Consider the following 25109-nt stretch of genomic DNA (forward strand, 5'->3'; position numbering starts at 1 on the left):
CTCATAGGACAAATTGGAGGAGGACAGCCAAGTATTACAGCTAAGAAGGAATAACCCCAGGGAAGCAGCTCTGCAGAAAGAACCTGGGTACCCTGGGGGACAGTAAACTCAATGTGAGCCAGCGGCGGACCTGGCAGCAAGGAAGGTTTGACAGCAGTCTGGGCAGTATCAGCAGGAGCAGAGCCAGCATAGAGAGGGAAGTGATTAATCCCCTCTGCTCAGCATTTTTAGACCATATTCCAAATATTGTATACATTAAAAACAGGTTGGGGGTGGGGTTAGGAGATAAATCTGAGGAAGTTGAATAAAGAAGTAAAGGGTCACCAAGATGGTTATACCTTTTGAGGAGAGGCAGAGGAAATAGGGCTTGTTCGGCCAGGAGAAAGGAGGGAACTGAACAGCAGCCTTCTTGTATAAGGACTTTGAAAATCTCTAAACTCCCATAATCACACAAATTCCTTAACTGACTTTCAGTGGACCTTCCTCCTGGCTCTAGCAAATGGAGTGACTTGAGGAGTTCCTCCATGTTGACCAGCAACAACCCTTAACTCAGACAAATACAAGAAATGAGAATACATTTAATATTCCTGCCATCCCCCTAGGCAGTTTGCAGGAGGTTAGGATTTTTTAATTCTTAATTAAAAAAAAAATTATGTAAGAATTAGGAAAACATACTTTAACTTTTCTGCCAGCATGAAGAGGCTGAACTTTGCGGACATCAAATATTCCACATTGGTCAGTATTCTTCTAAGCTGGACTCGGTCTAAAATTTCAAAAATTCCCTCTTTACTTGCTAACTTTTGGGTTTTGTACAACATGAAAAAAAATGAGCTAATAAAGAGTGTCTTTGGGATGTTCCTTACCTACTGGTTTTGGCATCCGAAAGTGTGGGTACCATGGAAATCATAAAATATGCTGCTCTGCATCTCAGAATACTTTCTGGATGTCTTAGCTGGACGTCAGTTGCTGTTTCCAGTTATTTCCTGTGCTACAGTAAAAATAATTGCACTGAAATACAAACCCCAGACTTTCAGTATGGGCAACTGGCAGCTTACTGCCTACTTGCCATAACATCCTGGAGCATGTGCAAGGCAACTTTCCCCCCTAAAACTGAGGTGTGAGTTATCTTTGTTGGATGAAAAATGTGCACATTGAAGGTAACCCTGAAGGATGCTTCAATCTGAATGCTACCTTACCTTGTGGTTACTCATTCATGTAATTGTAATTTATGAGTGAATTAAGTTTTGGGGCCAAAAGCAAAAGCTGAGTAGCACAACTTTGAGCTTTCTTTCGAAAAAGCAAACCAAAATAACTCTGTTCTCCTTGTCGAACCTTTTTAAACCAGTGTGTGCTCAGTGAAGGGTACAATTTGACTTACTGCTTTCCCACTCACACACTTTATAGTGTACATAATTGGAAAAGGAGCCTTCCAAGCATAGGTAGTTATTTGATCTTTGTTTTCTGATCATGATTGCCTTAGAACTATTCATTGTCTTGCTATTGTCTAGAAATTGAATTGTCTCACTTCAGCCACAATATTATTCAACAAATGGTGATCTCAAGTGAGAGCTTCCATCACAGGGGGCACACTTGAACGTTATCGTGGTGCTGTCTATGATGGCTGGCTCTGCAGTTTGAAAGGGAGAGGCAAAATAAGTTATGAAGAGTAGTTTTCTTTCCAGTGGTAGCAATGATATCCTCAGAGGTTGAAGTCAATTCTGTCAAAAAAAAAAAAAAAAAAAAAAAAATCCATGTTCTTTTGAGGTTAAGTAGAAATGCAGCTTCCCTGCAGTTCACCCAATGTATTTCAACCTTCATGTCAGGATCTTATTTCATACACAAAATTTGTTGTTTCTAAAGCAGACAAAGATAATGCAATTGGTAATACGTTATAGGAATGTAATCTTTGTTTATGTGGGAAAACCAAGTAATTTGGTTTAGTAGGAACAAATCCTGAGTTATATTTATAAATCTTTTGCTCTCCATGTGTAAAGGTAATATTTAAATGCGATTGAAACTGGTACAGGAGCTAGGCTTCTTTTAATAGGCATGAACCAAAGAAAATGGAGATACCACTTGAATCAGAAGGTTTGTAATGGAAAATCCTATTTGTATTATTTCTGTTTTCTGTGCTTATGATCTGAAAAGTCATTTACAGTATTTTATTTTAAATAATGATTTTGAGCATTGCTGTAAAATACATCAGCATTGTATTTCCACGAGACTATAAAGGCGAAATCTAGCATTTTATTCTTAAGAAAGGAGAATTACATGTGCATTTAAATGACCTGTAAATTGTGTGGGTTGTAATAGAAAACATGGGCTCCTCAAATGTTTTTTATGAATCTCAACCAAGTCACATCTCTGTTTTTCATGCAGGTATTTTTGGCCAGAAGCTGGAAGATACTGTCCGATACGAAAAGCGCTATGGGAACCGCCTGGCTCCGATGTTGGTGGAACAGTGCGTGGATTTTATCCGACAGCGGGGGCTGAAGGAAGAAGGCCTTTTTCGACTGCCTGGGCAGGCTAATCTTGTCAAGGAGTTACAGGATGCATTTGACTGTGGAGAGAAGCCTTCTTTTGACAGGTAAAATCCTTCAGCTGTCCCCCACTCCCTGAAGCCTAGACAGGACACAATGCTGCTCTACTGGCTGACCCACAGTACTGTAAAACATGTTGCAGCAACAGATAGAATGACATGGTCTTGCAGGTTTTTCTGTGTGTTTCCTATTATGACTCTAAAACATCTTCTTTTATTTCTGGCTTTGATGTCTGATTTCAAAGCATTTCTGGAGAATTTCCATTTGTGAAAAGCTGGTTAGGAAAAGTATTGCTAATGTTTTGGCTTAATCAAAAATATCTGTATTTCCTTGATCTTAGTATCGTTTGGCACATGGTAGTGACGCTGGCATTTAGTCAGTTCCACAAAAGAAGAATTTCTCTTATCACCAATTTCAGTATGTTCTGTTACCTATAAAACTGACTGAAAGGGAAGTCTACTTTTACATATTCCTTTATAATTTTGGGCCTTTGGTCTTTAAAATAAAAGAGCATAATAACAAACCTATGTGGTTTTGAGGGTCCAGGTCCAATTTGTATTCCAACATTTATGCAGTTTTGCAAAACTAATGAGAATTTTCTGGGCCAAGGAAGGACCCAGTCCTGTCCACACAGCTGTGTATGACTTTAGTCTTCTGTAAGACTAATTTTTCATGCAAGTTCAGCTCTCCTCCTGTAAGCATTGATAGCGGTAGTCAACATATTCAGAGTGTGCAATTAGAGAAAGAGAACCAGTGGATTATGACTTTTTAACTTGGATCAGAGTTAATATTATGGTAATGAAATTCCAATTCCAGACTGTTACACAGTGGTTGTCCTCAGTGTGTGCCCTAAGTGACATCCGTAACACACCTCCAAAATGGGATCTGGGTACTTCGCTCCAATTGAGGATCTAATGTGAGTTACGAGGAAGGTTACATTTATTTTGTGGGACCTTTAACTGATAGCAATGTAAGTAGCAGGAAGGAGAGCATACCTTGATCTTTCAGTGCAAAAACTAGCATGATATGAACCTGATTGCTGGAAATCATTTACCTCCTTCCCTTCCCTATTCCTATGAAGTGAGCAAATTTGTTACGCATGGAAGTATGTGTATCACAGATGCACAGAAAGCAGACATCTGCAATGCTGTTATATCTCCAGCAGTTTCCTCAGTCCTGACCCTCACTTTAAGAAATGTCAAGAATTCATAATGCTCTGGAAAAGTGAATTGTCTTTCTATGAGGTTTATTAGTTTCTCATTGGAAGGTGAGAGTTAGGATAATTGACCAGAAAATAGCTTTAAGGAGTCAGAGGACTGTAGGAAATGACAGTATTAGCTGATAAATGTTTGTAGCATACTCTGACTGCTCAAATACTGTGTAACTTACTTAAAAATGGTAAAGAAGCATCCATTGGTTATGTGTCATGGTTTAAGCTATGGGTAAGGAAAATGGATTCTGAAACCAGGACAATATGTTTTCCTTACTTGGACGTTAAGATAAATATTACTGGTCATGTCTACCAGAGATACAAGTAGGCAAATGGCAGAAACAGAAGGTTATTTTTTTTCTGTGTCTTTGAGCCAAATAATTGTGGAGGAAATGCTTCAGAAAACAAGTAATCCCTAGCTTTAGGAAGATGATGTACTGAACACCCCACTGAGAGGTACAGCTTGAAAGAGGTGCACAAGTTCTATCTATTCTAAACAAATGAGACCAGGGTTCAGCCACAAAATTTTTTTTTGCAAGGTTATGTAGCAACATCTGTAGCACGCACTAATGAGCCCAGGAACAGGCACGGTAGCTGAGCTTTAGTAGATGAAAAGGAGAAGATATTTTACATGCTACTGCTGCGAAGAATGCACATAATCTCTACTCTAGCAATTAGAAACATCAGCAGGAGTTGCTTTAAATTGCTAGTCCTGCAGTTCTGCTTCTGAAGCTGAAAATTTATAGAACACTGACCTTGTATGTCTGTGAGTCTCATTGTGAAGGGTACTTTTTCTGTTTACTTTTTCACATTTGAGTTTGGAGAGGTTTAATTTAGGTGTAGCAATGGTCCAGAAGTCAGGCAGACATACATTCTGTTCTCTCTGCCATTGTTTCCATTGTGCATCTACTTTTTCCTCCAACCTTTCGTTCTTTTGTAAGTTTTTGAGGTGAGGTTCGTTTCACAGTGTTTATAGAGTGCCTATGTGATTACCATGTTTTGGGGTAACTTTTCATTGTGCTGAACAACAGCGTGGTCTCAAGGTTTGGTGCAACCTATTTGGCAAGTTGAGCTCTTGGAAAGTGGCCACAATATGAAACGCTGGTGCAGGGAAAAGAAAAATCATATACATTAGGGGCTCATGCTTGCTTTCTCTCATGAACCTCCAGACCCACTGTGTTTAATCTGTAATTGTATGTTATTATTAGTCAAAAGTCCAGTAGTGCAAAATCTACCTAGCTTCTGTTTATTAATTTACATTTTGCCCGTTCTCAAACATCAGTAAAGATTTTTGCAGTTAGAGCTGAGCTGATGGTTTTGTTGATGGGCATGAAACAATGGAATCCAGGTCACACTTCTGTAGTGGTGCTGGGTCACTGGCTCTGACTGGGAGAAAAGCTAGCTGCTGTCATCTGTGTTGGAACTAATACAAAGAGCTGATGTTTGAGGAGTTTGCCATTTTTCATACTGACATTTTTTCTGTGTATAAGTGCATGTAAGTCAAACAAAGACTTCAGAACAAGTGAAGATGCTTTGCCATGTGTGTAGGCTTCTATATATGTTTGTGTGAGAAATTATTGTTAAACAGTCGTTGTTCACTTTATGCTTTCTTTGCTAATTCAGTAAAATACATGACTTCTAGAATTAAAAGCAAAACCAAAGGTAAGATCGTCCAGCCATGATTAGTACTCTTTTAAAATGTCATCTCTGACATCGTGACCTTACAGCCATTGGGAGATGGAGTTCAAAGGCACAGATGAGCTCTTTAGCACAGAGTTCATCTGCTGTCCACGGTACTGTGGAGACCCTGCCCATACTAGATGACAGAATGGTTTGGCTTGGAAGGGACCTTAAAGATCATCTAGTTCCAGCCCCCCTGCCTTGAGCAGGGACACCTTCCCCTGGACCAGGTTGCTCAAAGGCCCATCCAACCTGGCCTGGCCTTGAAATTTTATAAAACAGTTCTTCATTCACGGAAGTCTATCATAATTGAACTGCCACTTCTTTACAATAAGCTCTCAGCATGACTAAACAATATAGGTCCTCTCTCGCATTCCTATCTGCAGCGCTTTGGCAAAGAGGACCACAGAACAAATGCAGTAGAAGTAGTAGTAAACTAAGTAGTAGTAGAAGAAGTAGGAAACCAGCTTTGCTCAAAGGAAAATGCAGCTGTGTTTTGAAAGATGAAACATGTTTGACAAATGGTAGCTCTCACATGAGTTAGCAGCTGAATGTTCCAATTCTGAAGTCATTTATAAAACGCAGAGTGAATCCAGAACAAGTTGGAGAGTGGCAAAAACCTTCATGTATTAATTTGATCTTAATCTCATAACTTGATAAGGTGTTGCTGAAGAATCGTGAGCTGTGTGTATGTGGAACCAGTATGTGAAACTGAGAATGAGAAAACCCAGTATCTGACCTGAAACATCCAACACCCCAGCCTGCTTAGTATGAAGACTGGACCATCAGTGTTTTTCACAGTCTTGGAAAGGGGAGGTGCACCTGCTACAACTGTGAAAATTCTTGTTCGTTTCTGCCTGTTCCAGGCTTCCTTCCCTGATCCTCACAGTCTACTCATCAGTTATGCCTCTGGAGCCACTTCCACATCCTTTCTAATTCCAGCCCTCTTTCTAACTAGGTAGCAGAAATAACCTCTGCATATGGCACAACTTAAAAACCTAGTCTAGCAATTAAATATACATTAGGAGACACATTTCTAATGTGATGCAAGGGTCATTAAATCAGTTTAATTGGTATCCTGCTGTAGGAGAGTGTGTTTTTAGTTATTGGCAATGAATGAACATTTGTAGTTGCTTTGCATAAATTTCAGTTTCAGAAATGGAGTTGATGTGTCAGCTGTGATTAAAGAAAAAAAAGGCAGCAGGTATTTCACTTGTCAGTGACAAATGACTTCTTAGATGGCCATGGTCATCTTTAACAAAGCATGACATTTTGTTACTACGTGGAAGGTCTGAGACTGTGTTTTTTAAAGCATCCTTTCTTAGGGTTGCAAGATTTGTGGCTTCTCTTCTGGTAAGCAAGAACAGGTAGTTTATTTGTGGTGGTTTTCCATGTTCTATATATACTTACAATCCCTGCAAAATCTTGCAGAAGCTGAACAGTCTTTCTGAACAACCTAGCAGCATATTCACTGGAGCTTGTGGACTTTTTTTTTTGTTTCTTAGGTCTCTGCCAATCTTTCTTAAAAGAGCACAGTCTCTCTCTTTAAGGATCTATATTTTTCTAATCAATTTTTAATGTCCTTCCATATAGTTTCTCTTTTCATTTGTTTGTTCTATATTGTTGTCATCATTGCTGCTTTTAAAGCATCACTTTTTAGCCCAAATGAATTAGATGCTAATTAGTGAAGTGGATGTCTAACTTGGAAATAGAGTCTGTTGATCTTCAGAATTCCTTGTGGGGCACAGTCCCCTGAATGAGTCCCTGGCCATCCCTGGAGACAGGCTTGATGTGGTTCTGAGCAACCTGATGTAGTTGAAGGTGTCCCTGCTCATTGCAGGGGGGTTGGACTAGATGACCTTCGAAAGTCCCTTCTGACTGAAACTATTCTGTGATTCTAAGGTAGCATAGATTTTAAATATCATGAGCACAAGGACAAAGGAGCAGAATATGCATTCATTTTTTTTCTCTGTCTGTAAAACAAGAATTGATATCATTGTTAATGTAAGGTGGAGCCAGGCTCCTACAGCAGCAAGGAGAAGAGGACAGACAACTCAGGGCTTAAAATCCGAAATGCTTTCATATGTTTCATGAGTTGTAGGCAAAATTTCTGATGGTACTTAGGTTAGGCACAGTACGCTGCTTGTGCTAGGTACACGTTATATAGGAAAATTATATAGAGAGTAGTGCTCATAGAGTAAATTATATAGGACAATAAAGTGTTATGCATTTGACCTGACTTTCAAATTTCTGGATGAAAGCTTGACTCCCAAAATCAGTTTAACCACTTCTGATTCACTGTAACATTACTGAACACAGACTTTGCCCTCCTAGCCTCTGGGTACTGGCTTCTCAGCAGTTACAATACTCTGATTCTCTCTATATGTAGTTATGTACATTTGTAATATTGCCTTGATGTTGCTTACTTTGTGTTTCATCACTGGTTTATCATGGGCTCTACCATCTCATTTAGGCTATCTGCAGACTGGCATCAAAGGTACACACTGGGCAGCCAGTTAGGAACTCATCCTCCCATGTCAGGAAAACATCTATACTAGTCTTGAGAGCTGCTCTACAGATCTGGATGCAGCTAAGCAGGGACACAGGCAGCAAATGTGGTGGGTACAGGGTATGTTGGTGAGGAAGACTCTTCATTTCCAGGACTGTGATCTGTGACAGATCTGAAATGATGGAGCTGTAATTCTAGTAATTTCGGGAGGTACTGATTCACCAACTGTTTGAACTGTACTGTTCTCAATGTATTATTATCAGAACTCCTAAATTGAATTACAGCCTCACAGCTTGTCATTCCCTACTGTTTGTTCTTTATGCAGACTGTTTATGTGTCATCATGATCTAGAGCTATTTTTGGCACAGCATTAATCTTTTTGTAATGTGACCTTGCCCTGTTAATATTTCCTTTCTGAGAGTTTATGAGAGGCTTGTTGGCTTTGTGCTCTGAAGCGCTGACTGCAGCTCTCTGAACATGCTGCCTGCTTTTCCATGTGTGAGGGTTATGCATGGATTTCTGGTGACCTGCTGGGCTTCAGTAATTTTTGTTCATGGTAGAGAGGGTGAAAATCTCCAGGCAGCGTAATTGGTCTGACAGCCACTTCCACAGTGTCTGTGGTATCACAAAGGAAAGTGCTGTCAAAACAGCAATGCCACGAGGGATATTAGTGACAAAGTTCAGATGAATGGGGCTTTGAATATGTGTAGTGTCATGACTAAGGGGAGGCTATGGTGCATTTGCATTTGTAATGCCTTTGCGTGGACAGTGGTGGAGTGGGGGATGCTCCTTTGGAAACATATCAATAGTAAAGCAGTATTAATGTTTTAGCGAGGTAAGCAATCTTTCTCAGACTTTCCAGCATGATGTGCCAAAGTAGACTGTTTCTCAGCTTGCTGATGCTTTTATTGTGGAATTCAATTTTCTGCTTTGTGCTTTGTCATTCTCATTTCAAGTTTATAATTATTCATTGTGCACTTCGAGAAAGTCCACTTCAATTAATGAGGGTTGTTCCGATTTAGATAACAGAGGATTTTCTGCTGGAATTTGACAAGCTCTATTTTAATACTTGCTAATGAACACTTTTAATTGTGTTAATTGTGAATGTGTAATCATGGAACACTTTGACATTACACTGTCAGATAGCGAAAGAAATACCAAGATGGGTACAATCATTAAGTTTTTGTAGTTGTAATGTTCCTAGAATATAAGCAAGGCCAGGTTCGAAGGGAGAAATACCTCCTTGTCTGAAACTGATCAGTTGTAGCTGGAAAAAGTCTAGAAGGAAAAGGTCCTCTACAGGCCCTGGAAAGATCCATATCTTACAAACTACGCAAGTGCCCTCAAGGCAGATATATAAATGCCGCTGGTTCACTTAAACTGTGGATAGAACATTGCAGGCTGGAAGGGGAATAAGTGCTCCTGATCCTAAAGAGATCTTGCAGTGCAGCACTCCTTTGAAACTTAAGCTGTCCTCTGTGGCTGAAATGCACCTAATGGGATTTGTGGATTGAAACACCTAAAATATAGATGGATTAAAACTGGAGTCTGCCATTTTTAAGTTTTCCTCTGCATTGTAAAACAAAAAGGGGGAAAAAAATACTACTAGACTCCAAGGTCTAACCAGGCCTCAGATTATATGAAACATTCTTCTAGGTACATTATTTTTAAAATATTGATATCTTCATACTAATAGTTACATTAAAAGTAGAAAGTTTCTAGCTTTTGCCTAACTATTGCTACATAGAATTAAAAAATCCAGTTCTTAGAGCTTTGCAAGCGGGGGATGTGTGTGTGTTTATGCTGCCAAAATCTGTATGGTAATTTCTGTATAGAAAGATTAAGTCCTAAGCAGTGTTCCAGTACAGTTTAGGGGAAAAAAAAGGTAATAAAACACATTTTCCAAAATCTTATCTTGCAATCCCACCATCTTGTGGCAGTCTGCGGTATCGCCCTAGCATTTGGTTAGCAGAAGCAAGTATTCCACTTCACACTGAGGAACTAGTGTAAAATTATTCTACACAAAGCATGATCATAGCAGTACAAAGGAGGGAAGATGATATTCCTTAATCCCCTCACTGGGACGCCAGTGTGCTAACTTTTAGTTGTTCTTCAGTAATTTCTCTCAATCAACCTGCTTGAATCTTGTGTTAAGCAAATAGTCTCTGGCAAGATATGGTTCAGTTCCTCAGCAAGGCCTGAAGATAATAAAATAGTAATAATAAAATCTTCATAAAGACCATCAGTGCCAAGCAATCAGAGTTAAATTCTCTGCAGATTGACAGTCTGTGTTCCCTTTCATGTTGCAGTGTAGGGCACTGTCCTAAGGCTGCGAGTTCACATCTGCTCGCTGTGGCTGCTGCTGTCCTTCAGAGTCTGACTAGCAAAATTCCCTCTGTATTTGTTTTTTCCTTTCCTGAAGCACCGACGACTTAGGAAACTGAAGATCCCTCTATCAAGTTTGCTTCTTGGTTAAGGCTGAATAGTGGCAACTGCCTGGACATGCATGCCATGATCGTGCTCTAAACACTAGCACCAATGGCAACAAGACATGCAAGCAACTACCTGAGAGATTGCTGGGGTCTAGGTTTTAAGCCTTTGGGTTGTGAAAAGAGCTTTGTTAGCCAGTCAACAAGAGCTTCAGTTCACTTAGTTTGCATCTGGGTTGGGGGGGGTAGGTAGAAATCAAAGGTTAGAGCACAAACCTGAGCTAGGATTTGAAATCTCATAACATAGTACAACTATGTCTAGTTTCATGTATAGTATTGACTATGAAACATCCTTACATATGTCATACATGCATCCAAAGAGCAGGGTGGGATAAACACAGGATTCTCATTTTAGATCCAAGCCAGTCTACAAGTAGAGGGTTGCAATCAAGGAATTAGAATTTGAACCTTCCTTAAAAATGTGGATTTGCATTAGTGCTTTGCTTATAGTTTCTCTAGAAAATACTTTTTTGAATTTTGGCTGGGAATTATTCATGATTGAAATAGAAATGTTCTCTGGGAATTTACTTCGAGAAGGGTGGTGGTGGTGAACATTTAAATATATACAGTGCTTTATTGTTTCTCTTCTTCTGTTTTGACTTACATTGCTCATACCATACCACATTAATCTAAGGTTGTTCCCATCATTCTTGTTAAGATTTAACTTAGTAAAAGCCATTATTGTTTTAGCAGAGATCATTCCAAAATAATGATTAACATACCTCTAGCAAAGCTTAAGTGCGTCAAGTACCAGTGGTTGCCTTTGAGGGACTGTGAGTTTAAAAAATGTACCTTTAAAAATGTTTAAAAAAATAAAAATAAATTACACAATCATGTACATTGTAGAAATAGCTGTGCATTTTCTGTTTCTTATGAATGAAATTAGCATAATTTAGTATCTGTGATCTTGATATTTTTCAGAAGTCAGAGGGAAAGGTATCAGCTTGCTGTACAACTCTTTATCTAAACAAGGCAAAAAGCATGGAGAACATTCCAGTAAGGATTTGAATAAATGCCTGAATAACTAAACTCAGACATGGAGTCAGAAGTAACACAAGAGCTATTTTTTCATGCTAACTTGTAGTTTTTATCTATTTCTATTTATTTCTTTTCACAGAAGTACTCCTAAGTTACCACAATGTAATTTACACACCACAAAAACATATAATCAAGTTTTATTGCATATTCTGAACTTGTGATTTTGATCTTTTTCCCAATCTTCTTACTTTTCATACGCATGATAAAGAGCCTAGGCTCCTACTAGATGTATCCAAAGAAAACTAAAGTTTCTGCAAATGTAATTATGAGAAAGCATTTGTCATATCAGGTTTTTGATTGTCAGCCCTACAATGTTACCTGTTGTGTTAGCGCTCAGACATTTTCTGTTTGGTGGCTTGCAATGCCTTAGCTCACTCAGTACAGGATAGAGCTAAAACTCATTTCCCATGGATTTATGATTCTGTGTGCAAAGTATATCCAGGTTTTTGGTGTAATGGTACAGCTAAAAGGCACAGTACATTCTGTGGGAGCTCATGGGAAAAAGAGGCATGCCAGGCAAAGAACTGCAGGGAACTTTTGACTAAACTCCTGTGGTATATATGGTATCCCTTAAAACTTGCTTACTTAATACTGATAGCAGAGCAGATGGTAATACAATGGAATTGAGACATGCTGGACATGTTTTGGGAGCTGGGCCCATCTCTAGTAGGACAGTAATCCCCACTTTATAAATAGAATGCTGGTTGCTAGATCAGGTGAAAATGAAAAGCATCAGTTAAGATGGATTTTGCATGCCTGATGTGAAATGTCTGTTAGGATCTTCTCAATACCTATGCCTGCAAACAGGGCCTTATGTGTAATTATTCATAGTAATAAATCAGCAGAGTTGACAGACTTGCTTGCAGGTATCCTATGTTCCTTATAGGACAACACCCCCCCCCCAATAATCAGGACAAAACAGACTACAGATGTGGTCTATACATGTATATACTACTGAAAAGTAAAATCGAGGGTGACAGTGGAAAAGTTATGTGGCAGTTTTTCACCTGTCAATCTCACAGTATTATCTTGATTCACAGTAACAACTTCTTGTATTCCAACCCAACAGCAATACAGATGTGCACACGGTGGCATCGCTGCTTAAGCTGTACCTAAGGGAACTCCCTGAACCAGTCATACCATATGCAAAATATGAAGATTTTCTTTCCTGTGCCAAAATGCTCAGCAAGGATGAGGAAATGGTGAGTTGGCAACTTGAGTAAGGTGAAATAAAAGGCTGGCATGTTATAACCTGTTCCAATTTTGAGGAGGAAAGAAATTAGTGATTACCTGTCTTAAATTCAGATGTGCATCTATCAGTTGAGGCTGTTTTTATACGAAAATTGTTGCCACCTGGCTCATTTGGAAATCTAAATAAAGGCCCATAGCATAAACTTAGCTGTATTTATTGCATGTTGCTGAATCCAGTTCAAGTAAACATACATTATTGTGGTCAGTAGCTTCCATTTTGCATGGAAAAGGCTTATATTTTTATGCATTATCATTCTGAACTGTAAAAGGAAGGGTCTTGCTAGATGCTGTTCAACTTTTGCCATTAAATCAGGGGTCATTTTCTTCTAAGCGTCAGGATTTTACTTTTACTTTTAGCCAACTTTTACTGACTTTTAATTGAAGGCCAACGGACTCTATTCATTGCTTATAGGAGAATCAGAAGGCCTTAAAAAAATGGAAGTGGGCCACCTTCCAGAATCTTCTAAACCAACAAAACATGAATAAGCAAAATAAGAGTTCTGACTGATAATATGTGCCCTGCAGTTGCATGGGCCTACGATATATTAGTCTGAAGGCATAAGAAACTTAAGCGCTTGTTTTTATATTGTTCTGTGTGGGTAATGAGGTCAACACTGCTATTTTCTTTTCAACGTGAATACAAATAGGCTCATTCTGTTGATTTCAGTCTACTCCCCTTACCTTCCAAGTTGGTTACTCCTTTTCGACATTTCAGATCTGGCTGGAACTGGAACCTCTCCTACCTCATCTTCTAATTAATTACGATGAGTAGGAGCCGCTCTTTTCTAACTGAGAGACCATCTCCTTTCTGAGCCTTCAGTTGATGACTACCAACAGCAGAGGTGGTAGTTGTTCCCATCTGATGGAATGGAGGGTGCAGAAAGATCTGTGGCAAACTGGCTTCTGTGGTTATAATCTCTTTCACCCACTGAAATCAGACTGCTTTCTTCGCTGTTCTTTACAACTTGCTACAAGGAGCAAATTTTTGTCAGCTGCTTGCAAAAGGTGGGAGTGGGCTGTTCGGCTGGCTTAATTTGAGCTTCTCTTTGCACAAGTTATGGCAGGGGATCCTCAGAGCTAAATTGCAGCTATTTGCTTGTGCATGTTGCGAATGTCTCTGATGCTTGATAGCTCCAGTGCAAAGGCACCTGGCAGCTCTTCAGTTAGGCACAATGCAGTTTATGTTTGCAGAGATACTAATTTTCAGATTAAATTTGTAGTCATTTTATATTGACTTCCGCCAGCATGTGTTTATCTAGTTCCTCTGCAACTATGCCACAAACACTGTATTAAATTAATTTTGAAAGCATGTTCAAGTTACAGTGGCCTTTTGGTGCTGGAGTTGGTGCTGGCAGTTTGTGAAATATCAGTACTATAGGTGGTGAGCCACTTCAGTCCTCTTTATGGTGGCTTAGCGGTGTGGCTGTAAGGCTGGCTGACTAGATTTTCAGTTGCTCTTTCTCCATGCAGAAGTTAAAAGCACAGTCACTGTTAAGGGAGAGAGCTGTGCATCTTGGTTTTTTTCTTAGCACACAGCCATCAAACTTGTGCACAATCATGATCCACGCATCTGGATTTGCATTTTTTTTCATAACATATCGTAATCAAAGCCCTGCTGATGCTGGAAAAGTACCCAAAAAACCCCTATGCTGAAAAAGAGTCTAAAGGCACTGGTTGATAGGGAGCGCAGCCAGGGTCTGTTTCCACAGGACACAGAAGTTAGTGTGTGATATTCTGCTTGTCCCATTCCCAGGTGGGCACACACTGAAAGAACTCTCTATTGGCCCAAATCTAGTATGGGGCAGAACTGGGTAATATACCCAAATAGGTTCTCATATGAAAATGCCAATTAATTCAAACCAGAATTGTTCCTGGGAGCCTCAGCCTTGTTATTAGCAGGAGAAATAGAGCTGCTGGTCAAAAAAAGGAAGAGTGAAGGAGAAGGGAAAGACAGGATGAAACCAAGTTATTTACTTGGTTATTTATTTTTATCCTTGTTAGCCGAATACAGCTTTCCCTATCCAAAATGGATTCTACAAGCTATTCCTGATGGTAACCTGTATATAACATTTAATGCTGCAGTCTCAGTGATGTGTTTATTGCCTTGCAATTGGAATTGCTCACATTTTTTTAATCTCTGGTAAAATACTAAGAAACTGTGCCTCTTCACTCTTTTTTGTTTTCCTTAAACCACTTAAAGGGCCTGATAGAACTGGTGAAACAAGTGAAGAGCCTGCCAGCTGTCAATTATAATCTGCTGAAATATATCTGTAGGTAAGTGCTCTTGCAAGAATATCACTATGGTATTTATACCTGTGAGGTGACAGGCAAACCTGTCTGTGTATGTGCCCTGAAGGAAAAGCATTACTCAGAGTTGGAGGATTGGTGAACTTCAGTGAATGCACTAAAAATATGGGTTTACTGCATGACTTATTACTAATTTGCTCTATCAAGGTGCACAAATTATGACTTCCCTCTTGTCAGGAGTGCAGGCTGGCACTCCACAAGAAACGCAAGAAGGTAGAAGTTTATATATTCTGTCCTCTTTGTAGGACCCCGGATTCCATTTCTAACTGCAGTTATTGGCCCTGGCTATCCTCTCCTGAAGCATGATATCCTTGAAAACTGTGTATATCTTGTAGTATATAGAATAGTTTCATGGATATATCTAAGATTGTAAAAATCATGTCTTGCACAATTGCAATTTGTGAGCTTACAGAAAGTTTTCATTATTAAAAAGAAAATCAACTTTTTAAAAATTGACAGTTTCATTTTGGGCATGTTCTGTGAGCCAAGTAGATGATGAATTATGCTGGAGAAAGTTACCATCTTCAGCAGAGTTGTCTTGTAGCCAATCCAGATTGAGATTTAAATTTTGTTACCAATGTATCATTTTGAAGAAAATCTGAAGAAGTTGAGGAGAATAGCCTTGAGCTTTCAAAGTGTTCCATGAGGATTTGGAATGGAAGACTTGAACTGTCTTAAGAAAGCATCACATGCTTTAACTTTTTTTCCTTTTTACTCGCTCCTTAAAGGCCTGTTTCTTCCCCACAGATTCCTTGATGAAGTCCAGTCTTACTCAGGCATAAACAAAATGAGCGTGCAAAATCTGGCTACAGTTTTTGGTCCCAACATCCTTCGCCCCAAAGTGGAAGATCCTCTGACTATCATGGAAGGTGAGCTTACTGTACATAACTTGTAAAAGAAATAAGGAATGTCTTTAGGTTTATTAACAGTGCATAACAGTCCATGTAATATGTGCAGTAAGTTCCATGTATCTGTTTTATGGACACAGAATTCTTCAACCTGAATGAACTTCTGGGTTAAATCTTGCAGATTACTGTAAAAGTGACTGAAATGTGAGCATTGCAAGCAGACTTTGCATGGGATTGTGCTGCCCTGGCAACTTCACTAAAAATGTACTTCTTTTTCTCAAAACTTGCTGCAAATATGGCATTTTTTCATTCAGCACATGTGGTTGGAGTGCAGTTAATATTTTAGCTGTGGTTCTTCAGGGTGAGAAAAAAATACACGTTCATACTGCAGTGATCCTTGTCGAATCCCCTATAGGGCAGTGTGGTATATATTGTATGCCTTCTGGCATGCCAGCGATCAAATTGTCAGCTGTATTGTGTTATTTACAACAATGTTCAGCTGTAACATTTTGCTGTATTAAGACAAAAATATGGCCATGACAATCTCCTCCTATAATAAATTGTGACTTTCATTCTCCTTAAAGTACGTGATGCCTTTTCTCCCTTCAAACACTTTTTTCTTAATATTTGAGATTTACTTATCTTTTTCAGAAATTAGGGCTGTACACAGACTTTACACTGAAAATTTTACCAAATCTCAAAAATGCAGTGTCCATTGTTTACTTGAGTGTGTTGATATCTTCTTTTTCTGTATGATGCTTTTTCTCTTCCCCAAATACAACAATTTCTCATACACTTTGTTAATCTACTTGTTCTTCTGAAGACTTCTGTTTCCTTCTTCTTCCTTTTAATTCTTAAAACAACTATGTGGTTGTGAACAGAAACATGGTGTTTCCAAGTCATGTATGAAAGCAGTGAATAGCCAGGGTTAGCTGTCTGAACAGTAGTTCAGAGAAGCCAAAAAAAAAAAAACAACTGATGTGGAAAGGTTTTTTAAATATAGAATCACAGAATAGTTTGGGTTTGAAGGGACCTTAAAGATCATCTGGTTCCAACCCCCTGCCACGGGCAGGGACACCTTCCACTGGAGCAGGTTGCTCCAAGCCCCGTCCAGCCTGGCCTTGAACACTGCCAGGGACTGGTGTCTCCAGTCATTTCGATGGCGTGGGTAAAACACACTCCGTATGTGTGCCAACATGCTGATCCCCAGCACAATCAGCAGGCAGGTTTCAAGGGTACTCAAAGGCCATCTAAAACCTTCAGAACTCTCAACTGCTGTTGCAAATAGGCTGGTGGGGGAACGGGGGGGTGAAAGAGAATGCTTCCTTCGTAAGTTTACCCCCCGAGGAGAAAAAAAAAGATATGCAATTGCTAAAATATTTCATTATATACCGCCCAATGTATAGTGGTGATGGCCACGCTGGAAGCACAAACCAAACCAGTTTCATGATCAATGAGTCTATTGTATTACAAGTCATTACCATGAAGTACAGTGAAACAAGAACCTTAGCCCAGGCCCCCCAGCCGATAAACGCTAAAACAGCAAATAGTGGCTGTAAGTAAGGTACAACATGCTGAAACTCTGAGATCAAGCACAACAAGTCTGAGAGCCAAATAATCACCATTGTGACGAGTAGTAACAATGAATGCTTATCACAAATATGATTAAACACACTCTGGTCAGATCTGTCGTTATCTCAACCTTTCGTGCCCCACGTTGGGCGCCAAAAAGAACTGTCGTGGTTTGAGCCCAGCCGGTAACTCAGAACCACACAGCCGCTCGCTCACTCCCCCCCCCAACTTCTTCCTCCCCCCGCTCCCGGAGGGATGGGGAGGAGAATGGGAAGAATGTAACTCCCACGGGTTGAGATAAGAGCAGTCCCGCAACTAAGGTATAATACAAAACCACTACTGCTACCACCAATGATAATAACGATTAGTGAAATAACAAGGGGAGAGGATACAATTGCTCACCACCCGCCGACCGATACCCAGCCCGACCCGAGCAGTGATCCGGCCTTCCGGGTAACTCCCCCCGGTTTATATACTGGGCATGACGTGCTGTGGTATGGAATACCCCTTTGGCTAGTTTGGGTCAGGTGTCCTGTCTCTGCTTCCGCCCGGCTTCCCCTCCTCCCTGGCAAAGCATGAGACTGAGAAAGTCCTTGGTTGGAATAAACATTACTTAGCAACAACTAAAAACATCGGTGTTATCAGCGTTGTTCCCAGGCTGAAAGTTAAAAAACACAGCACTGCACCAGCTACTAAGAAGGAGAAAAATGACTGCTATAGCTGAACCCAGGACAACTGGGCAGCCACAGCTTCTCTGGGCAACCTATGCCAGCGCCTCAGCACCCTCATAGTGAAGAATTTCTTCCTAATACCTAATCTAAATCTGCCTGCTTTCACTTTAAAACCGTTCCCCCTTGTCCTGTCATTCTATATCCTTGTAAAAAGTCCCTCTCCAGCTTTCTTGTAGACACCCCTTAGGTACTGAAACCTGCTGTAAGGTCTCCCCAGAGCCTTCTCTTCTCCAGGCTGAGCAAGCCCAACTCTCTCAGACTGTCTTCATAGGAGAGGTGCTCTAGCCCTTTGATCATCTTTGTGGCCTCCTCTGGACTTGCTCTGACGGGTCCAATTCCCTCTTCTGTTGGGTTCCCCAGAGCTGAATGCAGTGCTGCAGGTGGGGTCTCATGAGAATGGAATAGAGGGGGAGAAGCATGTCCCTCGAACCTGCTGGCCATGCTTCTCATCTTAATCGTGCTTCACGCTTAATCATCATGTTCACTTTAATGTCTGGATTCTTATTGTCACAGAGAATTGTTTGATCATGCGTTTGACTTAAAATGGTTTGCAAGGGCAGGTGTCCAATTTATGTGCATGTTTATTATGACTGTGCATGAGCATCATCAAACCTCTGCAGCTCCAAATACCCTTAAATCAGCTTTTGTGGCTTCCCCCTGGTTTCTGTACATACTTGTCTCAAATGCACTGTGATTATCTCATACAGGGGTGCAGAGATAAGCTTCACTGTGTCATTGCAGTCCTCATTTACGTATTTTACATCATTTCCCAGTGGTATTTAGAGAGAGAAACACAAGAGAGTTTCCTTATTTGTTTCCTTCCTCTTCCACTGTCTTGCCATGTATCTCTCAGGAGTTGCATTTGTGTGTGTGTGTGCTTGCTCCCTATCACTTCACTTTCAATCTGTCTCTTTGTAGCTACAGAACTGCCAGACTGGCTGGGATAATAGCTTCTCTTACCCTGACACTGTTATAGAGCTTAACAGCCTGGTAGATAACTGCAGTGAATGTTTTTCTTGGTCAGGCAGCAAACTGTCTCTTTTTTGTCATGCTTTTGCATTAGATAGTACAAAAAGTACTTCAAATTGTTTAATAGACTGGAATCAGTGGGAGATGTCACAGAGCTGATTTATACCACTGGAGTCAGTGAGAATGGTATCTCACAGGATGACGTTTACTGGTGGGATACAATACATCTTCAGCTCACCTGGGGCAGCCTAGACAAATAGAGAACTGGGATAGGGAGAGAGCAGTTAGCCATTCCTAAATAAAATTGAAGGGAAATTTTTTTAACTGATGAGAAACAGGTTTGATGAAGGAGGTTTATGACTCCACTTTAAGCATAACTTCAAGGTTTGACGTGGGACAATACTGATTTGCAATCGGACTATGCATAGTTAAATGTATAGGAACAAAGACTGTGTATCGATTGGAGCTCATGGCCACCCTGCTCTTTGCTTTTTGGAAGATACAGAACGCTTTTCTTGCACAAAGTCAAACATGCAGCTATGGGTAACCATACTTGTATAATGGGGATGAAGAGTTGGTTTTGTTAGGTTCAAGAGAGATTTTCCAGAATTCCAATCATGAAACAATTTTTTCCTGGCCAATGCAGTAGTAAAAGTTGCCTGAGTACAGTGCAATGTTTGTGTAAAATTCTGCATGTAACAGCTAATGTTCCCAGAAGGAATACAGCTACATGTCCTAAGTAAATTTTGCATTAGAACTGCATAGTTCTAATAATCATAATAATCATAGATGTTGTCAAGTACCTACATTGAATTGGCTCTTAGTAGTTGTATTTTTAAAAGGTGCTGTATAAAGAACTAGAATATTACAAAGGAGTTGTGTGTGAAATGATATTGCACAGTGGGAAGTTATTGACTAGAAGAGTACAGTGTGCCTCTGAAGGCTCTCTGGGAGCTGGAAAATGGGGTGGTTATTTTAACTACCTTGACCTTGTTCCTGAAATATTCTTAATAATCCTTAATGAGGGTCTGCTTAACAAAATAAAGTTGCACATCTTTATTACCCCAAGTCCAGCTGTAAATGTCAGTGTGTAAATTACAGTGCAGTCAAGTGGTGTGCACACCAAGGAGTGGCTCCTTAAGAGGAAAGGTGGCCATTTATTGCAGCAACTAGCAAGCTGTGCTTTGCATTAGTTCCATGCTGTGCTATAATGTGGCATAGTTTCAGCAGTTGCAAATCCCTTGCCTGCCCGTTTTCTGTTCAACTACTAAATAAATGTGCTTTGCCAGAATAAGACTGATTTTAAAAATGATTGCCACATTGAGTTGAAACACATCATTTGCAATAGTGTTATTCTACTTACAATGATGTTATCTATTATCTCCTGCTGTGGTCTTCCTGGGGTGCAGTTACTGTCATGGTAATAACTTCTTCACAAAAGTTCCTGTTCTTAAAGGTCCGTGAGTCTTGCTGGCTTGGTTTGATGGAAGCAAAAGGTGGTGCTGATCTGGCCCAGTTGTCAGAGTCACTTCAAGTGTTTTAAACACTCAAGGTGTTACACAGGTAGAAGAAATGTTTGTATAAGCTGATTGTTTACTATATATTTGTGGAATCTGCTGGATAAAATATATTTATGCCTTAAACAAAACAGGCCTTTAATGACCATGTACTTGGTATCTCCTTTCAGGTACAGTAGTAGTCCAGCAGCTAATGTCAGTCATGATTAGCAAACATGAAGAGCTGTTTCCCAAGGATGCAGACCCTCAGATGGGACCCGAGGTATGCAATAACAACAATGAATTGCCAAAGAAAGCAATTGCAGGACAGCTGCAGAACAAAGAGAACAACAACACCAAGGAGACAGCTGTGAGGCGCTGCTCTTGGGACAAACCCGAGTCTCCCCAAAAGGGAAGCATGGACAATGAGTCTCCAACTGCTCTGCCAGGCAGCAAGACAAGCAGCCCCAGGAACAGCATCCAGAAACTAGATGTCACCAGAAGCCCACCACTCATGGTGAAAAAAAATCCTGCTTTTAATAAAGGCAGTGGCATTGTCACCAATGGGTCCTTCAGCAGCTCTGTAGAAGGCCCTGAGAAGAGCCAGACCTTACCAAACTGTACCCTGCAAGCCAGGAGAACATCATCCCTGAAAGCACCGGTGACTAAGATGGGCACACACAGTGTGCAGAATGGGGGTGTGCGGATGGGTGTTTCCAGCACAGACGGGCACAGCAACACCCTCAACAGTCGGACCCCAGGCTGGGTGCCCAATGGCTACGTCACACTGAGGGACAACAAGCAGAAGGAATCGGTGAGTGAGTCAGGCCAGCACAACCGGCTTTCCACCTATGACAATGTCCACCAGCAGTTCTCTATGGTGAACTCTGATGACAAACAGAGCGTGGACAGTGCCACCTGGTCAACATCCTCTTGTGAAATATCCCTCCCTGAGCACTCCAACTCCTGTCGTTCATCCACCACCACCTGCCCTGAACAGGACTTTTATGCAGGTAACTTTGAAGACTCTGTGCTGGATGGACCACCACATGAAGACCTCTCTAATCCGGGTGACTATGAGAACAAAAGTGACAGGAGGAGTGTGGGGGGCCACAGCAGCCGAGCTACCAGCAGCAGCGATAACAGTGAAACATTTGTGGCCAACAATACTAACAATCACAGTGCTTTGCACAGCCTGGTGTCCAGCTTGAAGCAAGAGATGGCCAAGCAAAAACTAGAATATGAAACAAGGATAAAAAGGTAAGACAGTTTTGCTCTCCTATCTCACTGCCTTCTGCAGATCAAGCCCAAGCAGTTTTCTCTCTTGTGATTCACTAGCAATCTTCAATAGCTGCAGTCATTGGGTGCTCACCACTGAGTTTTTCATCTTTCAGTGTTGACATACTCTGATATTGCTTTTGTGATATCATGATCCAAAGGGGTTTGTTTCAGAGCAATTGATTGCCATGGTTGAGACATGCTATCCTATTGTCATCAACAAATAAAGCCAGAACCATGTGGGTTTCTGTATAATCTCACAAAATCACTAGGCGCTCACAATGTTTTCATTAGTTTGATGCCTGTTCTCCAGAAATTGAGAAGGGCAATTAGGCATCACCTTTCAGTGAAAACAGTGCCATGCCTTATTCCATCTGTAGTTATGAAGAGTGGGAGACTGCTGCAACTCCTTTACAGAGTCCTTGTTCCACTTGAGACACCACTGCATCTGGAAGTTACCTCTGCTCATAGTCCTATCTCTGCACTGCTGCTTTGCCTAAGCTTTTTTTTTCCACAGCTCGGACCTGTTAAAGCAGGCAAGGAAGAGCCACGTTTTTGTCTACAGGTAGTGTGGACTCTTCTGACACAACAATGAAGTTACCAGGGTGGATGGCCATAACGATCAGCAAATAACTTTAAAGTCTGGACTTAGTATTAACTAGTGCGCACAGCAGTGCAGAGCTGAATGTACTCTCTTTGTAATACAGGTCCTTCCATAAAGCTGTTCAGAACTTGTCTTCTATTCTCACCTCTGTTGCACAGGAGATCTTTGCATTGGTACTTCTGGCACTGCAAGCCGTAGCTGGATCACAACAGGGGAGAGCCACTGGCAACAGTAGCTGCCAGCAAAAGTGCAGCATACAGAATATTGCAGTCTCTCACCCACACAGCTATTTTCAGCGCAGTATATAGTATAGTAGAGCTTTTCTTAGAATCTTTACTATGCATGATGATTGTGTGTTTGGTACCACTAGGATTTCTAATGCTTTCCATTGGAAAGCTGGATCTGAAATAAGGTCATAATTTTTGAAGTTGTTTATTCATACTTGCAAGTAGATCTAGAAGATAAATCAGCTGAAGAAAGGAGATTAGCAGCAAAACAAAGGCATTCAGGGCATTATTCTGACTTTGTAAGTGACAATAGTGCAACTACAGCAGGAGCTGGGTGTCAATACTTCCAGAAGTAAAAGGGATGCTTAGTCTGTTCCTGAAGAATTAGATGGAGCTGTTTGCTACTGTACACCTTGCCAGTGGCTTTTACTAGGCATTTCCTAAATGAGCTACCAAAGAGATTGCCATATGAGAATGGTTCATTGATGAAGCCATGATTTGTAGCTACACCTCTCAAATTCTGTGTAAGTCTAAGCTTTGCAAATGAGAAAAACATGAATTTGGTGGTGGTGTGCATTTCTGCTCAAGTGCGTGAGGAGTGCTGCTCAGGAGCTGTCTGCTTTTATTTAATTTTGCAGCTTGGAGCAGAGAAATCTCACCCTGGAGACGGAAATGATGGCCCTGCATGAAGAACTGGATCAAGAGCGGAAGAAGTTCACAATGGTAGAAATCAAAATGCGCAATGCAGAACGAGCCAAGGAAGATGCAGAGAAGAGAAATGATATGTTGCAGAAGGAAATGGAGCAGTTTTTCTCCACTTTTGGAGAACTGACAGTGGAGTCTCGCAGACCAGAAAGAGGCAACACCATCTGGATCCAGTGAGCATTGGAAGTGTTGACTGTGGGACTTTGGGGAAGGGCTTGGGGGTATTATACTGTATCAGGTGGCTGGTCACCTGTCTGAGGCTAGTACTCAACATAATGTTATAAACCCTTGAAGGAAGAAATCATACAGACATTAACCACTCATATCTACAGTGTGTACTTTATCAAGTTATACTCTTCGAATGCTTCATGAGACTACTGTCAAGTGTTAAACTGGATATGTGTATATAAATTTAAAAAAAAATCACCTTAGAGAGCAAGAAATATTTTAATGCAAGTCTTGTATTTAAACTGGTAAATTGAAATGTTGTTGCAATCAAGCTTTATATCAAGGCTTTTCTCCCTTGCACTTAACATATAAGCTATTTTTGGCATTGTGTTACCATCAGCTTATTTTGTATATCAAATGTTTTTTGGTTTTGGTTTTTTTTTTGTTACCCCTCTTGCTGGGGAGTGGAGATAAACAGATATGTTACAGTATATGTGCCAGTGGTTAAACCTGGTTCGCGTCGCTTCTAAAAAGACAGTAGGATGAGAAACAGCAGCACACTATGGGCAAAACAAAGCAGTATTAACACAATTGGTGTCCAGGGCAGAAAGTACCAGGGCAGCCGTATCATAAAAACTAAACAAGAATATCAAGTCAACAAAATTGCAGGCAATGGCGAAAGTGTAAACAGCTGCTTGTTTGGGAGCAAATGTGGATGGCAGAGCAAGAATCTGGGGGAGAGAGGAAAGGGGAACTTTAGGGGAAGTCAAACACATGACCAGAGCTTTTTGGGGTACCCTAAAGAAGCCTTGTGCCTGATCACTGCAGCCCAGAGCAGGAATATAAACCAGTTGTTCTGACCATATTTGCATCTGACTTACCTCTGTACTCTGCTTGAAAGTGAATCCTTTGTATAATGCTGGTGAAGGGGCACACAGTGGGCATGAACTGGGCATCGTGATGGGTGCTGAAAAAAATAACAAAATAATTATGTCCAGAGTAGAAATTACTGGAGCAACTGTGCAACAAACAGCAAACAAGGAAGAAAGCGCACTAACACATTCACTACCCGTATTTGCAGTGTGTATTAGCAAGTTATCATACCGTCTGAATACCTCATGAGATTACTATCAAGTGATACAACTGTGAAAGTTTCCAGGCTGTCAGCATCACCAAGGGAAGACCTGGAGGGGATAGCCTGGAGCCTAACAGCATGCAGAGTGCCACTGAAAAAGAAACAGTAAAGCCGTGCTACAAATCAATAATTTGTTTGGCATCTTTTCATATAGTAAGTGTAACTGGTATTTTCTATACTATGTTAAGGATGTTTTGGTTTTACTTTGCCTTTAGGACTGCAAGCTGTGTTATTAGAGAGGGCTATTGAGATGTCTTGGCTTCCCTCTAGTGTCTCTTGAATGTATTGCAATTATTTTTTAATACCAATAGAGAAAGAACAATGAAGGTAGCATGAAAGAACATTCTTTGTT

The 25109-nt window shown here is 40.6% G+C and overlaps 1 protein-coding gene across 8 annotated transcripts in view; it reads left to right on the top strand.

Annotated features, from left to right (window-relative positions):
- Positions 1-24884, top strand: part of ARHGAP24 (Rho GTPase activating protein 24) — a 210538-nt gene extending 185654 nt beyond the window's left edge. For all 8 annotated transcript variants that reach the window (XM_030491341.1, XM_030491344.1, XM_030491345.1 and 5 more), the window contains 6 exons: positions 2380-2587; positions 12536-12668; positions 14918-14991; positions 15772-15893; positions 20832-21900; positions 23388-24884. In XM_030491341.1, the coding sequence (XP_030347201.1) occupies positions 2380-2587; positions 12536-12668; positions 14918-14991; positions 15772-15893; positions 20832-21900; positions 23388-23631 (1850 nt within the window). In that variant the 3' untranslated portion in view covers positions 23632-24884. The remainder of the gene's footprint in view (positions 1-2379; positions 2588-12535; positions 12669-14917; positions 14992-15771; positions 15894-20831; positions 21901-23387) is intronic.
- Positions 24885-25109: the final 225 nt, after the last annotated feature.

The sequence above is a fragment of the Strigops habroptila genome, chromosome 7 (genome assembly GCF_004027225.2).
Source record: "Strigops habroptila isolate Jane chromosome 7, bStrHab1.2.pri, whole genome shotgun sequence".
NCBI lineage: Eukaryota > Metazoa > Chordata > Aves > Psittaciformes > Psittacidae > Strigops > Strigops habroptila.